At 30.1% G+C, this 26626-nt stretch overlaps 1 protein-coding gene and 1 pseudogene across 1 annotated transcript; one reads left to right on the forward strand and one right to left on the reverse strand.

Moving 5' to 3' along the window:
• Positions 1–495: 495 nt before the first annotated feature.
• LOC111010531 (kiwellin pseudogene) lies at positions 496–1406 on the reverse strand (annotated as a pseudogene).
• Positions 1407–12286: 10880 nt separating this feature from the next.
• On the forward strand, positions 12287–13921 carry LOC148208082 (fasciclin-like arabinogalactan protein 1). Its single transcript, XM_088120295.1, has one exon. The coding sequence runs from the start codon at positions 12403–12405 to the stop codon at positions 13636–13638; it is 1236 nt and encodes a 411-aa protein (XP_087976421.1). The 5' UTR covers positions 12287–12402; the 3' UTR covers positions 13639–13921.
• Positions 13922–26626: the final 12705 nt, after the last annotated feature.

Raw genomic sequence — 26626 nt, forward strand, 5'->3', positions numbered from 1 at the left:
GTTTTAGAATAAATTAGAAACGAGAACAAAAGACAATGAAACTTGTTTTTATTGTTTCCAAAATTTATATATAATTTTAGGTATATTTCTAAAAAAAATGAGAAACAAAGAGCATAAATAGTTGTCTAATACTTAGATTTCTTAACAAAAATAGAAACAAGAATATTACTTAACGTGTCATTCTTTATTCTTAGTTAGATAGGACCAAGATTGTCCAACTGGAGTTGACTTTGACACATGGCTCCTCTACCCATTAAGTTGTGCACTTGCTTCCTCATACACCTTTCTTCATTTTGAAAGGATTGAATTGAAGGAGATATTTGTTTTCTCAAGGATCGTATCAATTAAAGCTTTTACAGTATTTGTTAACTTTAACTAACTCAACTGATCAAGATATATATTTTCAACCCAAAGATAGTTAGTAAATCATGTTGGAGTAAAAAAAAGTTGGTTTTGAACTAAAAAGCTTCATTTAAAAATAGATTCAATGGGAGATTTTAGGAGATAAATCCAAACATAAACATATATTATATTCTAACCTTTTAATTAATACATTGGTTAAAAGAACCTTTCTTTTTATCTTGATATCTTATGCATCAAATAGTTATTAATTAAAAGTGACAGCTACTACGACATTACACCATTATACCGCAAGAAAATAAACTTTCAGCAACGAACATTTACTAACGCCTAAAAAGTAAAAGCACGCATTTTTTGAAAACGTCGCTAATAGTGACTTTTATTCTTAAGCACCGGACCAAGTAACAGCTGCTTCACCCACATCTTTGTTAAGCTCCAAAGCGCTCCACACCCCATCTGATCCATCCACAATATTATAACGACATGGTGGCTGATTAGCATGTTCTGCATCACACCCGTTCATGGAGTCACACTCATCGACCACCTTGGCCAATATTGACTTTCCATTCGCAGCCGTGATTCTAACCATAATCCCACATCTCGAACCCCAGTTAAACCAACCAGTCGATAGCGCTACGATTAGTTCGGAGTTATCGTGGTATCTCTCGTCGCATTTCGACGGGCCACCACCATCTCCACCTTCACTAAAATCATTGTTTGTGAGAGTAGCTTGTGTGGAGGAAGTCACCGGTGGTGAGCATTGATATTGAGGGTAGGACTCGCCATTGCAATTAAAGTTACCAATCGATTGGCAATTTCCACTTGGAGATGGCGAAGATCCGCCATTGGAACATTGGTGAGAGCCAATATTGGGATCATCGTTACACATACCGTTTATGCAAATCAACTGGCCATCACAGTCATCTAGGGTTTGACATGGGCCATTGCAAGATGAGATTGCTAGAGAGAGGTGGGGACGGAAAATAAGAGAGAGAGAAAGAGAGAAAAATGAAAAACAACAAGTTTGCCATGGGAGAGATTGATCAACAAGGTTTCCCAATTGAAAAAGCTAGCAATTTTGAATAAAGGATGGAGGTTTCTTGCCCTTATATAATGGAAATAAATATTTTTCAGTCCCCCATCTTTTAACATTTTGCTATCTAGTCCTTTTGAGGTAGAAACTAACGTCCCCTAAAGATGACACACTTGGAACCTTGAAATACCACCTACCTTAGGTCTCAAGTTCGAACCCTTTACTCAACCCAGGCAACGAAACCAGTTATAGGGATCTATTAGCGTAAGCCACATGACATCGATTCTGAAAAATAAAAAAATGGAAACCAACGTTTATTTTTCTGGTTGTATCGTCGACTGATTCGATCAATCGATTTCAATTTAAACCAATCATTTTTTTCTTTAGTCCTGCTTCGTTTCATCGGGAGGTTCGTCGGTTAGAGAGACCGAGGGCTGAATGGGGGTTTGAGGCAAGATGGAGGGGTGTTGAGAGGTTTCAGTGGAATCAATTTTTCAACCACGCTTGTACACCCCTAGTTTGGGGAGAATTGGTCATCAGAAAATTCTGCACACATTCCTTCTTAGATATGGTCAAATGGGCCATTATACCCATCATAACTTGCAATAAATTATAAAACCTGACTTTGACTTAGAATATCTATAAAATATTGTTGCTTTCTCTTTAATTCTCCTCGTAATTTTTTATTAAAATTAGTTTAGAGTGTCCTCTCTCTCTTTTTTTTTTTACTTTATTTAATTTAAATGGCTAGTTTTAATGAAAAACGAATAAAAAATGTAGATTATGGATTGCCTCTTCTTACCATATTCCATTAATAAAAATTCTAGTGTACATTGCCTTTTATCTATTATAGGTAGTTTTTTATGATAATAATCAGGGTATTAAATATATATCGATATGTCGACCTTTCTATCGACATTTTCATATATTTATGGGTTCGACATTAACATGGGGATAAATCGACATTTCTATAATATTACAAAAAATCGACAAAATGTGGAAAATATCAACAAAATATCACTAATATAGACATAATATTAATATTAATAATTGTTAAAATGGCAAAATGATTATTTGTTAATTTGAATAATTTTTAGGAATTTTTTTATTTTTATAATTTTTCCATGAATTTTCATTGATATTTCTATGAAATTAAGACTTCTACATTTCCATCGACGTTGACATTTAAAATCTTATACATGATTTCTTTAATATAAAGAGGTGGAATATGATGTTCGTGTTTTTTTAAAATAGGCGAAACTACTATTTAGGAGCTAATTACTTCTTTGATCTTTGGGTTATTGATGAATTTATGGAACTGAGATCATTTAAAACAAGAAATTATCCCAAAAATTCAATTGGTATGTGATGTTCGTGTTTTTCACATATCTATACTATATTAAAATGGGAGGATCTCGGAGAAACATTTTTGGACGCTTTTGTCCCTTTCTTAATTTATTAATTTACAAATTATGTCATTAATAATTTATTATAAATATTAAATTGATTATTGATTATTAATTATCAATAATAATATAATAATAAATGTCCATGTGTTAGAATACAAAAGGTTTTCCACACTATTAAATTAAATTATTATTTTTAATTATATTTTATAATAGAATTATAAAAGTTTTGTAACGTTTTATCTCCTAATACTATAAAAACATACTTTCTTTCACTATTTTTTTCACAACACTTAATTCTCTCAAAACATTGCTCTCAAATATTATTTAATCTAAAAAACATCTCAAAATCATGTTGGCGACATATTCATCAAGTTGTAGAGAATACATGTGTCGACACTATATCTTGAATCCAAGGCTTGCAAGACCATCGTTCCATAATTTATGAGGTAAAATAATAGTGATTGTTAAGCATCAACAAATTTTAGATTAGTGTATTGATAAACTTTGATTTTTTTTTGTTACTATTGTTTTGTATTGTTCTTTTATAGTTAGTGTTTTATGTATTTAGAATGTTTTTTGAGAAAATAATAATAATTTATTGATCTATTACAAATTCATGTTGATTTTGTTGAAAAAAATTTGTGTAAGGTCATAAAGTTTTAATTAATTGTAAATAGTAAATTAATAAATTAATTATGTACAATAAATTGTATGAAATCTAAAAGTTGGAATATACTAACTTGAATTTAAATTAGTATAAACTAAAATATTTAATATATAACAAAATGTTAGCTTGAAATTTTTTTAGAATTTTAATAAACAAACAAAATATTTTTAGAAAATAATGGACCAAAATTAGATAAAATAACATTGTTAAAATAAAAAATTAAAGTAATTATACATTTCTTAATCAAATATAAAATTCTCAGGAAACAATGCAATTTAAATACATTCATAGATTAAATGATTAAATGATTAAATTAGCAAAGTACATATATTTTAATGAAGTTTGTATATATACATCTTAATTTTTTTTCTTTTTTTGTTTATTATTGTTATTATTATACTAATATTGTTTTTTATCATTTATTTATGTTATTGTAAAATTAAGTTAAATAGAAAATATTTGTGCATTTGCACGAGGCATCGAACTAGTTTTTAAAAAGTACGGACACCGCATTCTACCTCTACGTATTAGAGAAAGTGACAGTTGCAAATATGGTAAAAACATTTAATAAAATTAGGAAAATAACAATCACATTTAGTTTTTTCAAATATAGCCCTTTAAAAGAATGGAGATCCAATTTTAAAATGACAATTTTATTCAAATGATATACATTTGTAATTTATCTTTAATATATATGCATATGATATATATCTAATATATTATTGATGTGAGTGTCTAATACACTTGCAATATGTATGTGATATATCTCTGACGTGCTACTGATATATTACTATATGAGTATCTAATATACTATTTGAAAATTTTAAAAATAGGTGACATATTTTGAAATATATGAAAGGTTTTTACTATTCGCTGCAATTTCTCTTAGATAAATTATGTATCGATAAAAAGACAATATACACCAAGATTTTATGGGTGAAATAGGGTAAGAAGATGGGCCCCATACAGTAACTCATAGTGTACTTTTCATCTCTTCAAAAGAGGAAAGAAAAACTCATAACCTTTTAAATTTAAAAAACAAAATATGTAAAGTTGAGATTCAAACCTTATTTTTGGAACAAATTTTTGATATCTTGAATATATTTTAATTAATTAAAAACACTTTATTAAAATTTTTATAATGGTGAAGCATCATGCAAAGTAAAAGTAAACGAATGTTTTAAAGATACTAAAAAACTATTGCAAACACACATTGTTAATTAGTGTTTTCTCTAAAACGAATACTTATTAATAAAAGTTCTTCCCTTAAAATACTCTTCTTAAATTTTAACTAAACACGTTATAAATAATGATTAGTCGTCTCTTAAAAACTTAAATTGATTAAACATAATTTAATACTACTTTCAAGATAAAATTTAATGATAGTTTTACTTTCTAAATTATCTATATGTATATAAAATGATTTATCCTTGAAAAAATAAATGAATAAAATGTTACGGCTCACACAAGTTTTTCAGAAAAATTTAATATGTGGACTAAATATAATTTTTATTGACTTTTTATCCAGCAGTACAATCTCTAATATTTATCTTCTAATTCTTTCTTTCAAATATGTAAACTTGACTTGAGGTATGATGCATTTGTTTTCGTATCAAGGAGGTTGAAGCTTTCGGCTTCTAGCTTGTTGAACGTCTTTAGCTTATGTGGATTTCTTTGGATTATCCTTTTGGCTTGTTAATCTCTATGGATTATGAGGTTGAAGTTTCATAGTCTTCAAAGTCTTTAGCCTTCAATCTTCGAAGTCTTAAGAATCTTCGATCTTCAAAGTCTTGAGAGTCTTCAAATCTTCAAATCTTCAAAGGTCTCGTGGTCTTCAGAGAATTGAGAAGGCAATTCACAAGAGAAATCTTAAGTAATGACCAAATTAACAACACTCTAAGAAAAAATGGTAATTAGTTTTATAATTCCAGCCAACTCTTTTTTACAAAAAATGGTCAATTTTCATATGTACCCCCACACAAATCTGCCCACCCCTGTTTCACAGATGCTGCAATTGTTCATTTGATATATGTTCCCTAAATCTACCGTTTCAAATAATTAAATTAGTTAGTTTTAAAATACCGATTATGTATAATTGTTCCTATAATTAATATTTTTCATTTTGTTTCAATGGTATACATGCCAAAGAAAAATTAAGAATTATAAAATTATTTTGGTCAGAAGGGTATATTTATCCAAATTAAATTAGAGAATTAAACTATATTTATTCGTTAACCATTGTACTTTTGTCCATTTTTCAAAACTAGCTCTTTATTTTGTCATTGTTGTCTAACAGAGATTTCTATATTATCTTTAATGAGTCTGGGCTTAGGTGGTTTGGACTCAACTCTAGGACTTGTGTTTGTTTGGGCCATAGGCCCAATTCTCTGTAACCCAAGTATTGGAAATCCCATTAGAAGATTCAGACTTGTACAAATTTTGTAATAAATCAATTATTAATGGGATTAATACACGATTTAGAGACTATGATTACATAAAATGATTTAAGTTATAAAATTTACACTTTTGTTATCAAACAACCCCATTTAGGATGGTATCCATCACCAAATTTACTAATATATCCTTTTGTATTTATACCTCAATATTCTGTTTCCGTTCATTCTTTCGTCACCGGTCGCCCGTCCATTATTTCCGTCCGTTTATCCCAAGGTTTCTTCTTTGTTGTCGGCCGTCCATCGATCATTCGAGCCCTCCGTTTATCACAACCATTGTCTAGTCGCCTGTCGGAAGGTTTGTAGGTTATCTACTTTGTCTGTTAATTGTAGGGGGATATAGTCGTATATACTTTATAGCAAATATAGGTTATATCTCCCTATAAGTGTATGTTATAATTGCTATAGTTGATATCACCATTGTTAAGTGTATATTGCTTAAGTTTATAGTCGGATATAGTTTATATTTCTATATAAATGAAAAGGTAGCCGGATATAGTTTATATCTCCATATAAATAAATAAATATATATATATATAAATAAATAAATAAAGTGTATGTTATTATGAAATGAAATGAAATTATTGGCCAAAAATTATAATGAAATGAAAAAATATTTTGTAATAAATTTCACTATTTAGTAGAATATATTAAGGAGTAAATTAGGGGATTATGAAAATGAAGGATTTAGGTCCCACAGGGTTTACAAAATCAAATTTGAAATATTAATCTTTTACATTTAAATAAAATACTAATTATAATAAATATAAATGTCATAAATAATGACAAATTTGGCATTTGGAAAAAATTTTAAATTCAGAAATCTAAGACTATAAAATTTATAAACATTGGACATTCGTGAAAATAAGTTTCCAAAATAGTTCATCCAAAATATTATCTCATTATTTATTCATTATTTATCCACTTTGGGGTCAAATTACCGTTTATTGAGTTTTGGGTTTATTTGATCAATCCGATTGTTGTATGATTCAATTCGATCCGACTAGCTTATGTATCAAACGACCACAAAGACTAAGAGGACATATGACAATTCATGATTGGTCGAGATTTATCACTCAAATACAAACTTATAAATCATTAATTAACTTAAATAATCATAATCAATACACTTCTATTTACCGTCATTAATTTTCCTAAATCGCCCGCATATGATTACCATAATTACTAATTTAAGTGTTCTAACTCTTACAATATTTATAAGTAATTTTAGTTGTTACTTCTAAAGTCATTTGTCCAAAATTTAAATGACAATGAAAATAACGATGTTTCAATTTTATGTAGATGTGGATGTAAATATCGATAAATATTTCTAAAAAAGTTATAAAAATAAAATATTTGTAATAAATATTCAAACTAACAAATAAGCATTCCACAATTTTTTAAATTAGTTCAAAAATATTAAAATCAATATTATGTAGGGATTAACTCCTCGTGTCATCATCGAACCTACAAACACACAGAAATATTTTTTAAAATCCTGACGTGGCAAGCAAAAATTTAATATCCGGATTTTATCTAAATACAATTTAAGTTGATTCCCTCCATGTGGAAGTGTGCAACAAAGTCTAGAAGATATGGTTGAAAAAGCGTACCCTCTCGAAAAAGTCCACAAATTAGTTGTTTGACTTTAATTATGACTTGGCTAATTGACAATGGGGATGTGAGTGATATTGATATTTTCTTTTTTTTTTTTATTTAAGCATAATTTTTAATGAAGGTTCGAGTGTTTTTTCAATTTAGTCTCGAGATTGCTCTCTATTTTTTCTCCTCTATGAGACGAGATGTCATTTCGATAAATTTAAAACAAACATGTGGATATCATCCTCAAAAATATTTTTTTTCTCTTATTTTTAGTAAAAATTACTAAAAATAAGAAAAGTCAAAATTTTTACTAACATTTTTGGAAAGAAAAAAAGAGAGAGAAGTTTTACTCTTTCAAGAGACAGTAATCTTTGTGTCGGTGAATATCATGTCATATAAACTTATTATCGTCATATTTAGCATCTAATACTAATGGAAAAGGGGTATAATTGAAAAATATTAAACCGTCTCGGGGACAAAATTGAAACTAAATTTATATATGATGACTTGGTATTTGGTTGAAAAAAGTTAAAAGACTGGATTAAAACATGACATATTAAATTGAAATTTTTTGTTAACAATAATAAGATTAATGGTCAAAGGATCATAGCTCAGCGTGGTTGACATATATATCTAATCAAGAGATCTTTGTATATATTTATTTTCTCTAAATATTATATTTTGAATTTTATTTTTATCTCTAAATTTGTTTCCACTGTAATTTTATTTACATCTCTCTAAACGTGTAGGATCAAACTGACAACCTCTTGGTTGGAGGTTATGCCAATTATCGCTGAGCTATGCTCGTTTTAGCTCATTCAATAATTATTTTAATTATATACAAATGATAAATTAAATTTTTGTATGACTTTAGCATAACTCAACTAGTCAAATTGGTAAGTTAAAATCTTTGCTCTTTATTTAAATTAGTAAATATTTATTTAAAGAAATTTAAAAACCAATATTACAAGTTGAATTCATAGACTAATGAGTTTTTTTTGGCACACCTACCGTTGTTTTTATTTATTTTTTAAGATTACTCTCTTATGTTATGCACGGCCCAATTAATATTTGTTAGTCTTTTTTAGTACGGTGAAAATTTGAATTAAAATATTTTTTAATGGAAGATAAGTGTGTTAGAACTATACTCAAGCTTGCCTTTGTTAATCTAATCACGTGTATCAAATTAAAAATTTAGTGACAGTGTTACTGTGTTAGAATGAACAGAATTTGTTCCAACAAAAATTGAAAGTTAACTTAATAGGCAACACTATTCAAGTTCAAAAATTAATCTTGAAAATTTAAGTTTGGATGAGATGCATGTCTCTTTCTTTGTTTTTTTTTCTTTTTTTTTTAATTAATAAAAATTAAGTGAGAGATTTTTTTTAGTACAACATGTAGGTTGTATTTAATAAGTCATGTGAGCTTTAAAATGTCTCATGATTCCTTAAATTTTTAACTTTATATTTAATAAGTCTGTAAACTTTAAATGGGTGTAACAAGTTTGAATTTTCAATTTTTGTGTTGAATAAGTTTTTAGTTTTTCGATATTTTCAAGAATTCAATGACCTATTAAGCATAAAACTAAAAGTCTAGGGTTCTAATAGAAAATAGTACATAAAGTTAATAACACGTGGAAAAGGGAGATTTAGGAACTTATTAGACAGAAGAGTAAAAATTGAGAGATCTATTAGACACTAAAACCTATTAAAAACAAAATTAAAAGTTTAGAGATTTACGGTAAAATTTTCAAAATTTAGAATCCTATTAAAAACCACTCTTAAATTTCATCTACTAAACTTGCAATTTAACCTAAAATACCTTTCAAAAATTCAAACTGTGAAATTTGTTGCAAATTAATTTTCTTTTCTTTCAAAAGAAATAAAAATACAAAAGCAAAAAAAAGAAAAAAAAATTCAAACACCACAGAAAATTCATATGCTTGCCTTGCCTGCGTTTCCCAAAGCCATTCCAAAAACCATAAATCTGAATGTCGGTGGAAAGATCCTACCGACTAAGCCGAGCCCAAGCCATCATCTCGTCCGTACACGTGGCAGCCATCCTCCAGCCACGGCCAGTCTGGCACATTCCCCGCGTACTAAATTACGGTCCGAACATTATCTCCGGACCATAATACCCTTCCACTTTCGACCAAATTACCAAAAATACCATTCCAGAGTTTTTTTTCCCAATTCGCCGGGTCAAACCCAACTCACAAATGACAATCTGTAATTTTATAATACCCTTCCAATTTATTTATTAAATACGTTCAATTACCATTTTAGTCCTTGCTTAATCCCACTGTTTGAAGGGTATTTTTAGAAACATTTTCTAACACTAGTGCCTACTCCGTTCATTCAAAATTTGACACATCATTTTGTGGACTCCACGTCATTCTTAACTGCAAGTGATATGGCAAACCATTTACAGAAATAGTATGAAAAATTGTCTCAAACAATCCGTTATTGCATAGTATGAATGGAGGGAGTAAATATTAGAGAAGTACTAGAAATTTTTTTTCCATAGTTTTACGTGACACGGTGTGGTATCTTTTAGATTGAAATAGAGACAAAACAATGAGATTTTTAGATCTGTGAAAGAGAAATTAAAACATGCTTTTTTGAACATGAATCGAGCGAGTGGAGGACAACCACATACCAACATGAGTATAATTCAGTAGTTAAGACATCTTGTTCATATTTTAAAGGTCGGAGATTATGTACTAAAAGAAAAAAATAGAGAACAACTACATTTAATATTTTCGTGAGCGTTAAAAAAAAGATATTTCTTCTTTCAAAAAATCACTCAGTTTCATTTGTTTTTTTAGTTAACTAAAACCCTAACGTACGAATTTATATTGTATGCTAACTTATTGCATCTTATTGTCACGTAAAAAGTTAATATCTAATAACGATTGAGATTTTTTTTGTCTCACAATTATTTGATTAAAAATTACCTGTCTCAACTAAACGAACTATATTCAAGTTGTCAAGGATAGAAATGTTTGTATAAATTTAACCTGACCAAACTTATAAAAACAAAATGGACCCCATTAAAACCCATGTCTCGTAATCTAATAAATACCAACTAAATTAAATTGAACCATAGATTAAATTTAGAAACATAAGAACATTTTATAGAACTAGAAAAATGTGGGACCCGATAATTTCGTGGAAATTTGCTGATTCTATGCTTGTGATTGTGGTCTAGTTTATTTATTTATTTATTTTTGTAATTAAATTATTATATACTTTTCGTGCGTGTTAATGTTTTCGTGTAACAGATGCTCGTGCCACGTGATTTGTCTCAAATCTCCACTTTAACAGCCTTATTCTAGATTTTATTTTTTGTCAGAAAATTTGTTATTTTTATCTTTTAATTTAATTTATTGCCTTTGAAAATTTATTGTAAAAGAAATATATATATTTGGACTTGGAGTATCAAGACATGATTTTTTAAGTTTAATAAAAAACAAACATTATAAAATTATCTTTTAATTATTTGATCAAAAGTTGACAACAAATAATCCCTTAATTTGTGTCCCTAAATTTAGGTACGAAATTTAGGTATATGAATTTGTTTACTTTAAGTTATTAGTTTATTAATTCCATACTGAACAAACTCAAATTTGTAAAATTATAAATAATAATGATGGATTACAACTTATAAATCAATTACTGATACTTAAGTTTTAACAATCTATTTTTTGTATAATCTAAAGTATATATTACAAAAATTTTGAAGTTATTACAATATTTGTCAACCAAACATCGCAAAAGAAGATTATGAAAGGTTAAAAGGTAAAATTAATTTTTGGACAAGAATAATACTTGTCTTCACATTAGTGAAAGACTAATAAATTTCTAACCAAATTTATTTTGTGTGGTTCAAAATTATGAGTAGGATCCACTCATTTATTGGATACATAATAAAAATAACCATTAAAATAAATCACATAAAAAAGTTTGTAAGAGGAATAAATTCAAATCAACCAACTTATTGAACTCAAAAGCTCAATTTTTTGAATAATAGATTTATTAATTTTTAAAAATCTAGAATGTATCTGTTAGGACATAATGGAAATTTCAATAGCTTATTAAATATTTTTAAAATTCAATAACATTTTTTTAGCCTAAAAAAACATTAATGTCTCTAATAACATCGAAAAGTACTCTAAAGATGTTATTATTAATAGGTTGATTATGGGGAATTAACTTTTTTCTCCCGCATTTTGGTATTTATTTAAAAGAGACAACCATTGAGATTACGTCAAAGATCGTGTCCACTCAATAGTTATCTTCAAAATTTCAAGTGAGAACTACACTGCAAGGTAGAAGAGGCAGTCAGGTAATTATTGTTTAGATGCCAAAGCATTGTTCGGCAAATGTCGGTTGAAATTATACTTATTTGACGTAAAGTCGAACTATCTCCCCAATTAATATTTGCACAATCAAACTACCGATTCAGTGAAGATGTGTCCTTTGTTCAAACTCGTCCTTCCTAATAAATACAAATTTAAAACTTTGTTCAAACTCGTCCTTCCTAATAAATACAAATTTAAAAGTTTTAAAGTTGGGTAGTTAACTGATAATTTAACCAAATGGTAAAAAAAAAAATTATTGGTATTAAAGTTTAAAAAATGAAAAGTGAAAGAAAATAAAACGTGGATATGAGTCAGAACATGGAAGAAAAAGAAAAGGGCATTCCTGGTAATAATCTCAATCTCTCAGCCCAAATTGTTTTTATAAACCCTCACTGCCTCTCTCTGGTCCCATCTTCTTCCCCAACTTTCAATTATTACTAAATCGCCGTTGCTTCTCCTTCTCCTCCCTCTGCACTGATTTCCAGAAATTTTCAGCCCTCTCTCTCCGATTCACAATGCACCAGCTCCGCCGCCGCACGGCCGCCGGGACTTTCGTCCTCGCCGTGCTTCTCCTCATGATCTCTGTCGCTAGGGCTCACAACATCACGCACCTCCTAGCCCAGCACCCTGAGTTCTCCACTTTCAACCACTACTTGACTACCACTCACCTCGCGCCGGAGATCAACCGGCGAACCACCATTACCGTCTGCGTTGTCGACAATTCCGCCATGGCCGATCTCCTGGCCAAGCATCTCTCCATTTACTCCATCAAGAACACTCTCTCGCTCCATGTCCTGCTCGACTACTTCGGAGCCAAGAAGCTTCACCAGATCACCAACGGTACCGCCCTAGCCGCGACTATGTTTCAGGCCACCGGCTCCGCTCCCGGTGCTTCCGGTTTCGTCAACATTACCGACCTCAAGGGCGGGAAGGTAGGGTTCGGTCTTCAGGACAGTGACGACATTGATGCGCTTTATGTGAAATCTGTGGAGGAGATTCCGTACAATATCTCTGTGATTCAGATCAGCAAGATCTTGCCGTCGCAAGTGGCGGAGGCTCCGACTCCGTCTCCGAGTGAGATGAACTTGACCGGAATCATGTCCGCGCACGGTTGCAAGGCCTTCGCTGATACTCTTCTGGCCTCGGACGCTGTAAAGACGTTTCAGGAAAATGCCGTCGGTGGATTGACGGTGTTCTGTCCTCTCGACGACGCTTTCAAGGCGTTTTTGCCGAAGTTCAAGAACTTAACGGCCGCCGGGAAGATCTCTTTGCTGGAGTACCACGGCTTGCCTGTGTACATGTCTATGTCCATGCTTAAGTCCAACAATGGCGTCATGAACACCTTGGCCACCGACGGCGCCAACAAGTACGATTTCGTCGTGCAGAACGACGGCGAAGTGATCACTCTCCAGACGAAGGTCGTAACCGCCAAGGTCACCGGCACGCTTCTCGACGAGCAACCAGTGGCGATCTACACGATCGACAAAGTTCTGAAGCCAAGAGAGCTCTTCAAGGCGGAGGCACCGACTCCGGCGCCGGCACCAGCCCCGGAGAAACCAGCCGACGCGCCCAAGCCACATTCCCGTCGGCATAAGGGCGCCGCATCTCCTGCGGCGGACTCACCAGCCGATTCGCCGGACGGTGAAGATGCGGCAGATCAGACGGCGGACGGCAACGGCGCGGCGAGGCTCGACGGATGGAGATTTGTTTTGGCCGGAATCTCAGGATGGGCGGCGCTTCTTCTACTGTAAGGTCGTCTTCTCTGACATTCCGCCTGCCCTAGTTTTTCCAAATTTTTAATTTTAATTTTTACTTTTCTTTTTGGACTTCGAATAAATATTTAAAAATTTAAAAATTGTTTGTAGTAGATTTCTGTGTAACGATCTGTCGTTTCTAAGGATGTCCTTTTTTTTTTTTTTAATTTCGAAGGGAAAGAGAATTTTCTACGGCTGTGATTTGTTTTGAGAGTGAAAGCTTGAACACTGTTTGAATATTATAATCACTTAATTAAATTAATGTAAATTTATTTGATCATTGTGATTTGTTAATGATAATGGTCTTTTTTGTGTTGTACCTCTCCACGTGCTGCGGAGGCTTAGCATAATTTATTGTCCAATTATTATCTGTAATTCATTTTGATTTCTAAGCTTTTTCACCTCTAAATTGGTAAAATGATTGTGAATATTTAAATTTGTATTAAATTTTTTTGTTGTTTTTTTTATTAGTTTTTGGTTAGTATATTTTAAATTTGATTCATTTTGGCCTCTATACCTTCAGTTTTTATTCATTTTATTTTTTGTGTTTTCAAAACATTCTATTTATTCCCTGTACTTTCAAAAGGTAACCAATTTGGTCTCTATTGGTAAAACTTTAATACAATTTTTATTTGTAATGGAAACTTTTTAATACAAATTTATGGTTACATTTCAAGAAATTTAGTGACGAAGTGTCATGCTTAAATTATGAGCGAAATAAATGAGATAATGATTTTCTTGCAACCATATAGAGACTAAAATGAACCAAAGTAAAAAATACCGATACTAAAATGGATGTTCAGAAAGTATATGAACCGAAACAAACCAAATTCAAAAAGTAGTATTTAAACCATAATTTTTATAAAAAAAATGTTGGATATGTATTTAGACTTACCATATATGTGAATTTTAACTTTTCATACAGACATCTAGTTATTAAATAAATAGAATATATGTCACATCAGATTTTTTTTTAGATTAATTTTTTATATAAAATTTAAGAACTAAACAAAACAATGGAAAGTTTCATGATCAAATGTCTAAATCACGTTCAATCCGACACCAAATTATCTAAATTCTAAGGAACAAAAATCCTAAAGAGCAAAACTCACAAAATATAATGTTACCCAACCACAATAATGTTCAAAATTAGTCACATTTTTTAAAGAAAATAACAACAAAAATCGAGGAGATAAATCCATTTATTCAATTTTAAGATTATGAATCTAAAATCTTAAAGATAAAATTGATCCTTTTTTACCTCATGTGTAAAAAGTAAAAACTTTTTTTTTTTAAATTAATAATGAAGGCACAAAAGTATTGGAAGTGGGTTGGTGTGGTTCAAACGACACGACAAAAGGTATTAATGGAGACTTGTTTGGCTTCAATTTCATCCATCCTTATTTTACTTTTATTGGTTTGTATTTATATAGTTCACATGGATTCAAATTCCTAACCACCAAAATCGCCCAAGCAAGCCTATATAAATTTCACCTCTACATGTTGTACTAAAATAAAATTTTTTTTAAAAACCTACCAAATTAAAGAATAATATTGGAATTTGGATAATAATTAAAAGAGAAAAATTCAAAATTTACTTTAAACTTTGACCGGGTTTCTCAATTTTTATTCTAAACATTCAATTTTATTAATTTTTAACATAATCATTCAATTTCAGCATATTTTACTTTAATTTAATAAAGCGGGGCAATTTTTACCATCTCATAAATTTTTATTTGAAAAATAGTCGAAGAAAAGTATTTTCATGAGCAATTATGGAACATATGTGTTGGTATTAAATTGATTGAATTTCAAAGAAGAATTACATTAGAACTACTTCTTAGTTGAAATTTGTGTTTTGGCAAAATTATCGCATAATCTATTTTATTTTATGTGTTGATGGTACTTAATTTTGTGCACAATTTAATCTCATTCAAATTGGTAATTATTTGAAGATTTTTACATTGATTGTTAAAAATCAATGGTGTGAATTAGGGAAAATTGAATAGAGGGTTAAAATTGCATTATTTATTTAAGCCTAGGATCTCATTTTACGAAATTCTACGAAATTGAAAGTTTAGATTAAAATTGATACAACTTGTCAAATTTTGAAGTTTAATTTTTTCCATAATAAAAAATATGTTAAAACTTAAGAAAATTTTGACGGAAAAAAGGCCAATTTTAACCATGGAACTTAGAAGGGGTATCAATCCCACCTTAAACTTTCAATTTTGCTGAATTGGATCCTGGACCTTTTTTTTTTCCGCAATTTTTTTACCATTTGGATTCTTGTTAAATCAACCATTAATTAAAAAAATGTAAAATCATATTAAAAAATAACTAATTTCAATAAAACAAAATTAAGTTTAAGACTACATTACTAGACTACACGAACATTTCCGTTTAAGATTTTACACTTTTATCTTAAAATGGTCCTGATATGGAGTCCCTCTAAAATTTTACAAATTTGTCCTCTTAAATATATATTTAATAAACAATTAAAAAATTCAAATATGAAAAAAATCCTGGGAATATTTCAATTTTAAATCTCTTTTTCTCTCAAAAATCACATATGGTCCCTCTCCATTTCTCTCCTTCACTCCATGAAACACTAATCTCTCTCCCACCAAAACTTGTCGCTCCCTTCCTCCCTCCTCCAGCGAGAGCAAGCATCGCAAAACATCCACGAATCTGACAAATTTTGTGGCTACCTCCACAGCGGCACAACACCCATGGCGGTGCAACATACACGAATCCAACCACATCTGCGGCTACCTCCATGACGGCACAACACCCACGAACCGGACTAGATCTGAAGCAACTTCGATGGCCAGATTTGTGGTGCAACACCCACAAACGAGTGACACACGATCCACCATGAACAAACGCTGGGATGATGCAGTGATCGGAGAGTTGTCGCCAGCAAGGGAGGCTGGAATAGGGGGCAATGGCTTCGTCAAAGAAAAAAATGATAATGTGTCTAGGATTTTTTTTTCCAAAGAAAAAGAACAAAAGAGATAAAATTGTATATACTAGTTTATATTATATAACCTATTGTGGTATATTATTAGGGAAATTGCAGTGGCTAGCAAAAATCTTTTATGTATTTCAAAATATGTCACTTGTTGTTTAAAATTTTCAAATATAGCACAAATTTTCACTTATATCAATAGTATATCAGACACTCATATCAATAGTATATCATATATATATCATATACATATTGCTGAGTGATAAGACTTGATTAAAGGCTAAAAAGAGTAGTTTTACATGCTTAGTTGGGAATTAATTATGATGGAAAATGTATGTTAATGCATATAATTCATGGAAAATGTGCATATTTCGTTATTAAGGACTTAGGCAAGTAGTTAGAAGAAAATAGAGGCTAATTGATGAAAATTTGTTTATTTTGTAAGGAAAATTGAAAATTGATGACTGCAATACGTCAGACACATCGATGCGCCAGCCAATTGCTTTGGACATTCTAGCTTCACAATGCTTCAGCCACATTTGATGCCTAGATTGTTAAAACGGGAATAACAACTTCTTGACCAAAGTAGTTGGTCCAAGATTTGTTATTAGTTCCTAAAATCTCTACAACCTCATTTGGTTCCAACCTCCCATGCATTTCTCAACATCTTGTTACCTTCGTGGCCTATAAAAGGAGCTTCCAAGCATCACTTCAAGACATCTAACTTTCCATGTTTTGCTTTTTCTTTCTAATTCTTGTCAACTTTAACTTTTAAGTTTTAATTCCAGCTTTAAGTTTTGTTCTTCTTTTTGTTTTTACAATTATTCCTTGCTTATTTTATTTCAGTTATAGTTACTCTAATTGTATTCTTCTTTCCCGATTCAATGAAAATGCATTCTTTTGTTATCTTATCTTGTGTTTTAATTTCTTTCAATTTCATGGGTAGCTAAATTAATTTTTCAACCCTCCTACTAATGGTTTAGTTTATCTATTTTAAATTACATCTATCAGTGAGCACGACGTATTACTCTCTCTTTGCTTATCTTGATTGATACAATTTATCCAGTTAATTTTCTTATTGGTCATTTGTTTAAATCACATTAGTTTGAATTTAATTATGAAAAAGTTAGAGTCAAACCGATCTCATCAAGGTAAAATGGAAAGTTACTTAGAAATAAGAACTAAAACAAGATCCTAGACATAGGCTCTCTTACCCGTTAAACGTAAGTTGGAACTTGATTTATTTAGGATTCTAGAGTTGCATAGACATATGTAAACACTAGCCTAAGCTTCTAAACAAACCAAAAGCGGTATGGAATAGGAGTTGAACCAGTTTGCATAAATTGAGTTTAATTACGGGTACACTTGATAGGTGTAATTCATATTTTAGAACTAAATCTTAGTACTTTAACCTTGAATGCTATTAATAAATTCTACAGCAATAGTCCCTCGGACTCGGAAAGTAATAACGAAAATGGCTAACCCAATAGCTGATTCCGCAGCTGCCACCGTTGGAACCAATGAAGCAAATGATTGACCCATCATATCATCCGAAGAAACGGAGAGGGTTGGTTTTTTAATCTTTGTGTTTTTAAATTGTGTCTCCCAACATATTCACTAATTTTTATCCCAAACCCGATTGCTCATTCAAGCAATTTGCAAAACTCAATTTTAAAAGAAAACTAGTCCCTGTGTAGACGAACTTGGAATATTTCCAGATTATTACTTGTGACAGTGTGCACTTGCACTTACCCTCAAACTATTAAACTGAGGCATAATGAGACACTCATATTCAGTAGTATATCATATGTATCACATACATATTGCAAGCATATCAGACACTTATATCAGTAGTATATTAGATGTATATCACATACGTATATCAGTAGAGTAAAGTTGTTATTTTAACATTGGACCTCCGTTTTTTTTTAAATGTTATATTTGAAAAAACTAAATGTGGTTGCTATTTTGCTAATTTTATTAAATATTTTTGCCATATTTGCAACTGTCTCATGGTATTATCATACTCTAAGTTAGATAAAAAGTATATATCAAATAACCTTCTAGTTTCATATATAACGAGGAGTGTATGTTAATCATACTGAAGATTAAAAGGAAAAATCTACTAAATAAGGGTCGTTGTAATATATTATATAATCTAATAGTTTAGTATTAACTAATAAAAAATATATATTATATAAGCTTTTAGAAGAGTATATATTTATCATACTGTTGAAAAAAAGACGTCAAAAAAGAAACGCTGCCACGAAAAAATTTAAGGATTTGAATGTTTATCTTGATTAGAGAAAAATATGGAAATTTTGTTTTTGTTATAAAAATGAAATAGTTTAGAGTATATTATTGAAGGGAAAAAAATTAGAGAAATATATGAATTGAGACCTACAAGAGATTAATGTTTGAAAATCTAAATATATCATATTTAATATTCAGGTTCAAACTCATGAACTTCTAGTCAGAGATGGGTGTTTTAACTACTTGAGCTCTGCTCGGTTTGGCACACAAATCTCTTACTAAACATAAGACAATGAGGGTAATCTTGGTATTAATGAAAAAAAATTAAATCTAAATAGGTAAAGTATGAAAATACAACACATTTATGAAAAATAATTTTCAAAATGACCTTAGAAAGACAACCCCTCTAAGTTTAATATGGAATTGAGCAAAACGTACCCATTTCAACCAAAGAAACAACTCTAGTTTATAATCTATTGAACCCAAATATTTTTATTATTCTTCAAACCAAAACTAATTAAGAAAAAAAAAAGTTATTCAGATTTAATGATTTATGGCAAACATCACAACATTTATTTATTCAGATTTAACGATTTATAGTAAACGTTGCAACATTTATTTATTCAGATTTAACGATTTACAGTAAAGTTGCAACATTTATTAATCATATAAGTTATGAGATCTAATTAAAAAAAATAAAACTTTCTTTAATTTGTTCAATCTCAATTTTCCAATTTTTGTTTGTTCTTTTATTTTTATTCTTCATATTTCTGTCAAGCAAATATATTAATCTTTGTCAATCGAAACCTAATGCAATTGATTAAGACATATATTCCCAATTAGAAAATTGAAAATTGAAAATTGAAATTCTGAGAAATATATTTTACGAGCCCGCCTATCAAATATTTTCGTTACATTGTCTAACAAGCTACTCTATTCTTATGTGTCACATGTTTTAAAAGAAAAAAAAAAAATATATATATATATATATATATTAAAATTGAGGACTAAAACCATATAATATTAAAAATTATACTTAATTACAAAATGTATTCAAAAGAAAAAGACAAATTACCACAAAATGGTGCTATGAATCTGTACTTAGAAACGACAACAAAAGCTTTGTCATCTTCTTCTTCAAATTCCATGGCAGAATTTTCAGCACTTTCCAAACTTTTCATTAAAAAAAAAAACCAAAATTTTACCTTTTTTCTTCTCCATATAATTTTAAAAAATTTTAATTTGTAGAAGATTACACATACATCTACTAAAAGTTGTGATTCCTCCCTAAGACATTAGAGAGAGAGAAATTACAAAATTATCTCATTTACATACTCTATAAAGTTTTTGTTATTGTGATTATCAAACCATGTTTGTTTTTAATTTTCAATTTTTAAAAAATTTTAGCATTTTTTCGTTTTTTATTTTCAATTTTCAAAAATTTTTGAAAAACATACGCATTTGAAATATGAAAACAATCAAATTCAAGTTTCTTACGATAGTGAAAAGACAAAAGAGAAGTCTATAAGAGAATAGACTTAAAGATTTGTAATATATTTGAAATACTTCTTTTCTTACCGATTGATTTTTGATAGAGTCAACAAAGGTCAATTAATTTTGAGATGAACTTCATAAATATTGATTATTTAAGTCTAACAACCCGCTCAAATGATGATTGGTGCTCAAAAGAACGACCTCGAGAAAAGATCAAGAAACCCAATCATAATTTATTACTTGATTGTTTCACCTTTTTTTTCTAAGACAGAGATAAAAATATTGTTTTATCATTCTTATCCTGAAAATAAATAATACAAATTAATATAACATTGTAAATAATATTTATAAAAAATTGAAATCTCTTCCACCTTATATGATTATCAATCAAATAAAATATCAATCCTTACATCTCCCACTATTGGTGGGGTGACGGTTAGTTATTCTATTCTTGGTAATGAAGAACTTGTTATTATTAACTCTGGGAGAATAAATCCTCCTCTTGTGGGTCGAGGACTCGTTCTCCTTTCCCTTCTTCAAACTCTGATTTGGTTCAGTGCTAAAAGTTGTATTCTTCCCTAAGACATGAGAGAGAGAACAATTACAAAATTATCTCATTTACCTGCTCTAAAGTTTTTGTGACTGTGATTATCTAATAATGTTTGTTTTTTATTTTCAATTTTTAAAATTTTTTAGCAATTTCTCGTTTCTTATTTTTAATTTTCAAAAATTTTTGAAATATGAAAAACAATAAAAAAAAACAATCAAATTCAAGTTTCTTTATGGTACTAGTTAAAAGACGAGATATCTATAATTTGTAATATATTTGAAAAACTTTTTTCATATGGATTCAATTTTTATAAAGAGTTAACGAAAGATTTATAATTTATCCCATTACTCTTTTATGGTCATTTGAGATGAACCTCCTAAATATTGATTATTTAAGTTTAACAATCCGTTCAAATATTGATTATTTAAGTCTAACAACCCGCTTGGTGCCGAAAAGAACCACTCGGGAAAAGATCAAGAAATGTTAACAACCCGCTTGGTGCCGAAAAGAACCACTCGGGAAAAGATCAAGAAATGCAAACATGATTAAATCCTGGATTGTTTCAAAGTTTTTTCCAAGACAAAGATAAAAAAAAATATTGTTTTATGTACATATCCTGAAAATAAATAAATATAACATAAAATTTTGAAATATTTAATTTACAAAATTAAATTTCATATAAAACAAAAACAGTTATGGAGTTCTATTTTCCCTTTTTGAATTTAAATTAGAGAGAACGATAATATTAATTTAAAATCAGAGAAAACAAACAAAAAAGGGCGTGGGATTAATTAAGCATTTAACAAAAAAAATTTCTAATCCCTCCCTCATAGTTCCCCTAAGAAATTAAAATTTTCTAGTATTTTGGGCTTTTGCCCCTTTGTTCCTCCGAAAAAAAAATTAAAATTTTGAATTTTACTCACTTACCTAATTCCTCGCCCATTCCCCAAGTATTATCCTAATTCACAATAAACAAATAAATAATAACAATAATAATAAACTAGAAAGTAAAGGACCAAATTTAACTTTACAAAATAAAAAATAAATAAATATTAAGAAGTAAAACACATATTTACTTTAAAATCTTTTGAACTTAATTTCCATAATCTAAATACAATTGCACGTCACAATTACACGAAACAAACATAATCTAAATACATACCATTCCTCACATGTGACGTGTAATTGACATGTATTCGTTCCTTGGAGATTGAGGTTCGATCTCTATTTTTCCAAATTGTAATATTCAAAAAAAAAAAAAATTACACATAACAAACCCTACGTAAACCCAACCCCAAAAAGAAAATTAAATAAAAAAAAAACTTTAAAAGTTTCAAAAGCTTGAGAAAATGGCGGCCAACGCAAGAACAGGGGCCAAAACAGAGACCAATCCAAGTTTCAAAAATGAACAGCCCTCGCTCAACGGCGTGTATATGTTGTTGTTGTTGTAACCACCCGGCGGCGGCGGAGAAAACTGGCAGCACTGTACCACCGTCGGAGGGCAGTTCGCCGGAGCCACCGGCACCGGAAGTGGCTGCGGCTCTGCAATCTGCTGCGGCGGCGGCGGCGGCACCCCGTACGTCGGAGAAGAAGGATCCGGCGGCGGGTGGCAGAGGTACGGACAAATGGAGCAGTTAGCACAGGAGATCGGCGTGGGTATGTCGTCGGCGGCGGACTTGAGGTGGAAGACGACGACGAAAATCAGAAACTTCGCCGGAGACATTTTTGATCGAATGGGGAGGTGAAAAAGAAGAGATAATTTTTGGGTTTGTGGAGAATTTGGGGATTCAGATTTATAAACGTAGCAAATAAAATTTAAAGGGTTTTCTAATTTGTCGGGGAAAATGCCATGTGGTGGAGAAAGACATGTGTCGAGATTATGAGGAGAGTGGAAGAACAGAGCAAGCTTTTTGGGCACCGCTATGTCTATCAACAAAATTTGGACTTGTTTGCAAATGGGGATTTCTTGAACTGTGTTTTTAGTGAAAAGCAACCTTTTGGTTGTCCATAATTTTGTCATAATTTTGTCGTTTTATTTTGTCCAACTGTCTACTTATGATCATACCCGATATAAAGTTCATTTCATTGTTGGCGAGTAGGTGGCAACTAAATTGAGTCTGGTATCTCTCGGTATCTCTTTTGACTGATACTCGAGATCTTACTACTCATATTTTACCCTTAGAGTTGTGGCTGGGTCTGAGGATTTACTCGGTCATGGACAATAACGATAGATTCAACGAGTATCTCGTAAACGAGAAACCAAACAAGCAATTAGAAAAGTGAAAGGTTCAATTACAAGTTTAATCTTTTTTAAGTTTGTAATAAGTGTTTGAACTTTAAAAAATGTCTAATAAATCTCTGAACTTTAAAGTTTTTTATCTTTCTTGATCCAAAGAACCTTAATCGAATGATCAAGCTAAGAAGAATCGAATCATAGTTGGAAAGAAATGACCTTATTTAGGCTTTCTTTCCTTGATTAGTGAAGAGAGAATACGTAAGTAGGAATAAGAACATTGGGAGGGGCCTACATGCATGATTCCGAACAAATGGTTTAATGTGAAGAGGAGGTGGTGCATATTATAAAGAAATGAGTGAAAAGCTAGTGAAATTTGAAGGTCCTATTCAAATTCTATTCTTGCAATTTTGAAGTGGCAAAGTGATTAAATTGATGAAGTTTCAATTTTGTATCAAATACGTCACCAAACTTTAAAAGTGTAGTACTTGGACTTTCAGTTTCATGTCTAATATGTTGCTGGCATATTCAATATTTTTAAAATGAAGGGACCGTCAGATTGGATTTCATGTCTAATAAATTCTTGAATTTTAAAAATTGTCATAGGTCAAGGATCTATTGCATACAAAATTGAAAGTTTAAGGATCTACTAAACACAGATGGAAAGTGTAGGGACCTATTATATATTATTTAAAGTTTAAATATCTATTAAACACAAAATTGAAAGTTTATGAACATATTAGATAAGTTCACAGACCCTAAAAATTAAAGCACAAAACTTGTAATAAGAAAAACCATGAGCTAGGAGTACAAGCGGTTGGAAAAATTACTAGTAAAATGAGAGTAAATACTCCTATTTACAATTTGACACGTCATTAACTGATTTATTATTTTATTGATTAAAATATTAACTTATTCATTTTTCGTTCTTGTACTTTCATTTTGGTCCTTCTACTTTTAATTTTGATTTATTTTAGTCGTTGTACTTTCGAAAGGTTCATTTTGTTCCATGTACTTTAAAAAATCAAACATTTTGGTCCCTATTTTCAAATTTCAATATAAATTATATACATAACAGAAACTCTTTAATAAAAAGTCGTTGTCACATTTCAAGAAATATATCAAGTGTAGTGTCGTGTTGAAATTGTGATAGAAAAAATGAGATAAAAAAATAAAATTAAGAGATCAAAATGGTCACTTTTTAAAAGTTTAAGGACTAAAACGAACCTTTTGAAAGTATTGGACCAAAATAACTGGAGACGGATGTTTTTTAAAAAATGAAGATAACTATAATGATCGGAGGTTTATTATAGATACAATTCAAAACTTTTTTAACACTAAAAAAGATTAATTTTGCAGTTGAATCCAATAAATAAAAGGAGTTTATTTTTCATTTTGTTTGGTTGCAAATTGGTGAAAGAGATAAGTTTACAAAGGGGAAACTTGTTTGGTCTTTCTTCAATGGGATACAAAATGGAAGAACATGCCTTATCCATTTACGAGATTGAAGAGAAAAAGGAAAAAACATTAGAGGAAGGAACTACAAAAATAGCCAAATATGTATTTATACCTATATAGTATTAAGTTTAAAGTTTTATAAAAACAAAATTATACAATTAGATGACTCCAACTAAAAGTAACTTGTGACATTTTTGAAAAAAAAAACAAAAAAATAATGATATTTTTATGTTATTTAATGTAATTTTCAAAAAAAAAAAAACATTTTCAACTAAAACAAAAGGGATTAGTATGTCTATTTAGAAATCATAACTACGCAAAGGGATTGAAAAATATAGAATTTACACCATCTCAATATTAAATAATTATTAAAATATAGAATTGGTAAATTTGTGGTCAAATCTCTTAAAATGTGCTAATGGTACTTTCCAAAATAAAAAAATCTCAAAACCCCAAAAAACCGTCCATTTTCGAAACCCACCCCTTTCTTCTTCCTCCGATCGTTCGTTTTTCTTCCTCCGACCCTCCGTTTTTCTCCGGCCGACTCCATTTTTCTCTGTCGCAAGAGCATTTCGTGTGTGTTTATCCACTTCGAAAGGAGATTTCCGTCGGTTCTTCTTTTCCGGTCGTTTTTGCCTGCCTTCATCTCCGGTCGACGTCTGCCTTCATCTCCGACCGCCTCCATTTTTCCCGGTCGCCAGAGTAGTTCATCTCCCGATTGAAAGGTTTGCATTCCAATTGTTTTTTTCAATTTCTGATTTCGTGTGAAATATTATATATATATATATATATATTATAGTGATTTGATTATGATACATCTTATAACTCAACTTGTATATATGCGGATATACGGATATATACTATAGTGATTTTGAAGGTATATATGCGGATATATAAGTGGATATATACTGTGATTTTGAATATATTTTTTGAATATGCAGATATATGTTTATTGAGACTTCAAAAGATGTTTATATGATTTTGAATTGTCTTTGAAGATAGAGCACCAATGCGGGAGTAAATTAAGGGAAAATCAATCTTTTTGAAGGAGTAAATTAAGGTTATAAAGCGGTGAATTAAGAGATTTGGGTTGAAAATTAGTATGGGGACACGATAATTAAATGATTATGATAATAATTTATGGAATTAAATATTTTATATTTAAGAAAACAAATAACTGTAATAAATGTAAATCCAATAAAATAAGGGTAAAATCAGAATTAAAATAAAATCCTACGGAGAAATCTAAAAGTGTAAAATTAAAAAATTTTAGACATTTGTATAAATAAGTTTCTAAAACAGCTTCGAAGACATTATCTCAAAACAAGCTATTCAAGGTTAAAGAAAATAATTACCGTGGGTTTGGCTCATTAGTTCAAGTGGGCCAAGATAAATTCGGAAGAATTTAAAAGGAATGAGCCAGGATATAAAAAAATAATAAGAGATTTTTTTCCAAAAAATAAATAATTGTATTAACTAGTCATTAAGGAAGGATCGGTGCCAATATTTACAATTAATTTATACTAAATTGTTGCCAATTGAATTTGTTAAGCCTTTCTTTCAAAATGTTTCTGATAAATTCTCATTCTTTAACAAATGTGTATCTCATTCTTGTACTTTAAACTATTCTAATAAATTTCAAAACTTCAAAACTTTCAATTACATCTAATAACTTCTCACCGTTAACTTTGTTTTACAACATATGAGATGAAAATTGAAACTCGAATAAATATCTTAACCAGTTAAATTATACTGTCATCGTTAACTTTGTTGATTAGTACTAAAAACAATTAAAAATAATAATTTTTATACGTTGTTTTATTTTGACTTCTAAATTTTTAAATATTCTATTTTAGTCTTCAAAAAGTTGTTCTTTATAACTTTCATAGAAACTTTTTTTTTTAACTGTGCATAAAAACTATTTTAGTTAATATTGTCAAATGTCAATCAACATTTCACATTAGGAAAGGATTTTTTTATAACATTATATTAAGATCCAACTAATTGAAGATACAAATAATTAGGC

This window comes from Momordica charantia, assembly GCF_013281855.1.
Source record: "Momordica charantia cultivar OHB3-1 chromosome 11 unlocalized genomic scaffold, Mcharantia_2.0 BLBB01000011.1, whole genome shotgun sequence".
NCBI classification, from domain to species: Eukaryota; Viridiplantae; Streptophyta; class Magnoliopsida; order Cucurbitales; family Cucurbitaceae; genus Momordica; species Momordica charantia.